The sequence below is a fragment of the Quercus robur genome, chromosome 3 (assembly GCF_932294415.1).
Source record: "Quercus robur chromosome 3, dhQueRobu3.1, whole genome shotgun sequence".
NCBI classification, from domain to species: Eukaryota; Viridiplantae; Streptophyta; class Magnoliopsida; order Fagales; family Fagaceae; genus Quercus; species Quercus robur.
Genome location: NC_065536.1, coordinates 52,114,170 through 52,116,723, shown reverse-complemented (window position 1 = coordinate 52,116,723; position 2,554 = coordinate 52,114,170). Strand labels below are relative to the sequence as shown.

Here is a 2,554-nt window from a genome sequence, read left to right as displayed (position 1 = left end):
ATACAACAGATATACATATAATAGACAGCCAATCAATTCATTAACAATGTCAAAGAACCATAAAGTAGGCCACGTCTGCATTAAATCCCTTCCAATTAATGAATAAACCGACTCTATTCTAGAAGAGCCACGCTAAGGATATATTTCTTCTCCCAGTTCTTTTCATAAATGGTTAAAGTGTTAATCTTTTAGATGGGATAAGATTTTAACCGTATGACATCGGTTTTATACATCAATAATTTGATGTATAAGCAATATTTAAATCTAAGTTTTTTATTTAAGAAAAGATTTAATCAGTGAAGCTAATTTGAATTCATTGTTAAAATGATAACTTATAAATAGAGTCTGTTTGAGATCCACTTATTTTGTTGAAACTGAAAAGTTTTTGTTGAAAGTACTGTAAATAAAAATAAAAGTTGGTTGAAATAGTATTAAAAAATGAGACCTATAAATAGTATCAAAAAGTACAATGGAACTTATGAATAATAACAAAAATAAACTGAATAGTAAAATAAGCTGGTTTTTTAATTTGAAGTCAAACGCACACATAGTATGAACTCACTTTATGTATAACCTTGACACCATTATCCACCATTACATCTTGTCAACAATTATCTTATTCACCATAAGATTCTTGAATTCTTTTAGTCTACGTCTTATCGGCACCTCTATATAACCCTACTGGCATTGTGGCAACCATTTTCATCACTGCCTATTAGTCAAACACGCAAACCTCGTTAGGTTGCCTGGACCATTAGTTCTACGTAACAATGGAGGTTGAAGTTATCTCCAAGGAGACCATCAAACCCTCATCTCCAACCCCTGAAAATCTCCGCCACCAACAACTCTCCTTCCTCGATCAAATTCAACCTCCAGTTTACATGCCTCTAGTTCTCTTCTACCCAAAAGTTGAAGGTGTCAATTTTAGCAAGGTACAGCAATGTGACAAGATTAAGAAATCATTATCCGAAGCTTTAACACTATTCTACCCTCTAGCAGGACGGGTTAAAGGCAATCTTTATATCGATTGCAACGATGAGGGTGTTCACTACATGGAGGCTGAGGCTAAGTGCATGCTCTCTGAATTTCTTGAGAATCCAAACCCTGCTGAGCTCAACAAATTCCTCCCTTATGAATTGGACCATCCCAATGAATTACCTATAGCAGTCCAAGTAACCTTCTTTGACTGTGGTGGCCTTGTGATAGGTGTGGTAATGTCTCATAAGGTTTCAGATGCCTTATCAGTCGTTATGTTTCTCAAAAGTTGGACTGCTATTGCTCGTGGTGATAGCAACATAGTGAGCCCTCAATTCCATTCCGCCAAGCTTTTCCCACCAAAAGCTTTATCTGGCTTTGATCCAACTACTGGGATGGTAAAGGAAAAAATCGTGACAAAGAGGTTTGTCTTCGAGGCGTCTGCTATAGCTTCCATTAGAGAAAAATACAGTACTGAAGACAAGAACATTGAATACCCACGCCCTAGTCGTGTTGAGGCCTTATCGGCTTTCATATGGAGCCGGTTCATGGCTGCAACTCAGCCAAAAGAAGACCCAGATAAGATTTACACTATGGTTCATGCTGTGAACCTAAGAACGAGGATGGATCCACCTATTCCCGACTATTACTTCGGAAATTTTAGTCGAATTGCTTTTTCGGTACCATCCAGGGACACTGATGATGGATTTTATGGCATTATCAAACCAATGAGAGATGCTATAAAGAAAGTGGACGCGGAGTTTGTGAAAAATCTCCAACAGGATGATGCGCACTTGAATTATATTAAAGAGCGCGCCGCAAGAGTCAAGAAAGGAGAGGTGTTTTCGTTTGCCATCACTAGCTTGTGCAGGTTTCCTCTATATGAAGCTGATTTTGGGTGGGGGAAGCCTGCGTGGGTAACCACGGCTAACATGACGTTCAAGAATCTTGTTTCCTTCTTTGACACCAAGTCAGGGGATGGAATAGAGGCATGGATTTTTTTGAAAGAGGAAGACATGGCTAAATTAGAAACAGATGAGGAGCTCTTTGCCTACTTACGTTAAAGAATTTTGTTTCTTCCAGCAATGGAATTGCATGAAATTTGGTGACCTGAAGAGAACAACTTTGGAAATAAATTCATGACCTTTGGTGATGAATGATGTCACTTTTCGAGCAATTTCCTTTTTATTTAGGTCTTGAAATCATCGGTTTTCCTGTTTTTAGTAATATTTTATTGAAAGAATGTATCTTAAAGTTAGTTTTGCATTTTTTAGTAAAATTTACTATTTTGCTATTTAATTTTGTAATTAGTGCAAATTAGGATTTTAAGGGCTTTCTTTAGTTGCCTTTGGTTTATTTATTTATTTAAAATGTATTGTAGCCTTTAAGGCATTTTAGATTTTAGTTTAAGAATTTATAAGAAATTTCTCTCAAGTTTTTGGTGGATTCCCAGACTATATATCTTTCTTTGTGAATTCAAGAAACCTTTATGAATTCTAGATTATCTTATTAAATTAAACGTGTTTTGCTTTTTGTGGCTTTTACTATATTTTGCATGCAAGGAATTTTGTACTTTGTT

General features: G+C 36.0%; 1 protein-coding gene across 1 annotated transcript; it reads left to right on the top strand.

The window, feature by feature from the left end:
- Positions 1–670: 670 nt before the first annotated feature.
- LOC126718296 (stemmadenine O-acetyltransferase-like) lies at positions 671–2,221 on the top strand. Its single transcript, XM_050420413.1, has one exon. The coding sequence runs from the start codon at positions 771–773 to the stop codon at positions 2,037–2,039; it is 1,269 nt and encodes a 422-aa protein (XP_050276370.1). The 5' UTR covers positions 671–770; the 3' UTR covers positions 2,040–2,221.
- Positions 2,222–2,554: the final 333 nt, after the last annotated feature.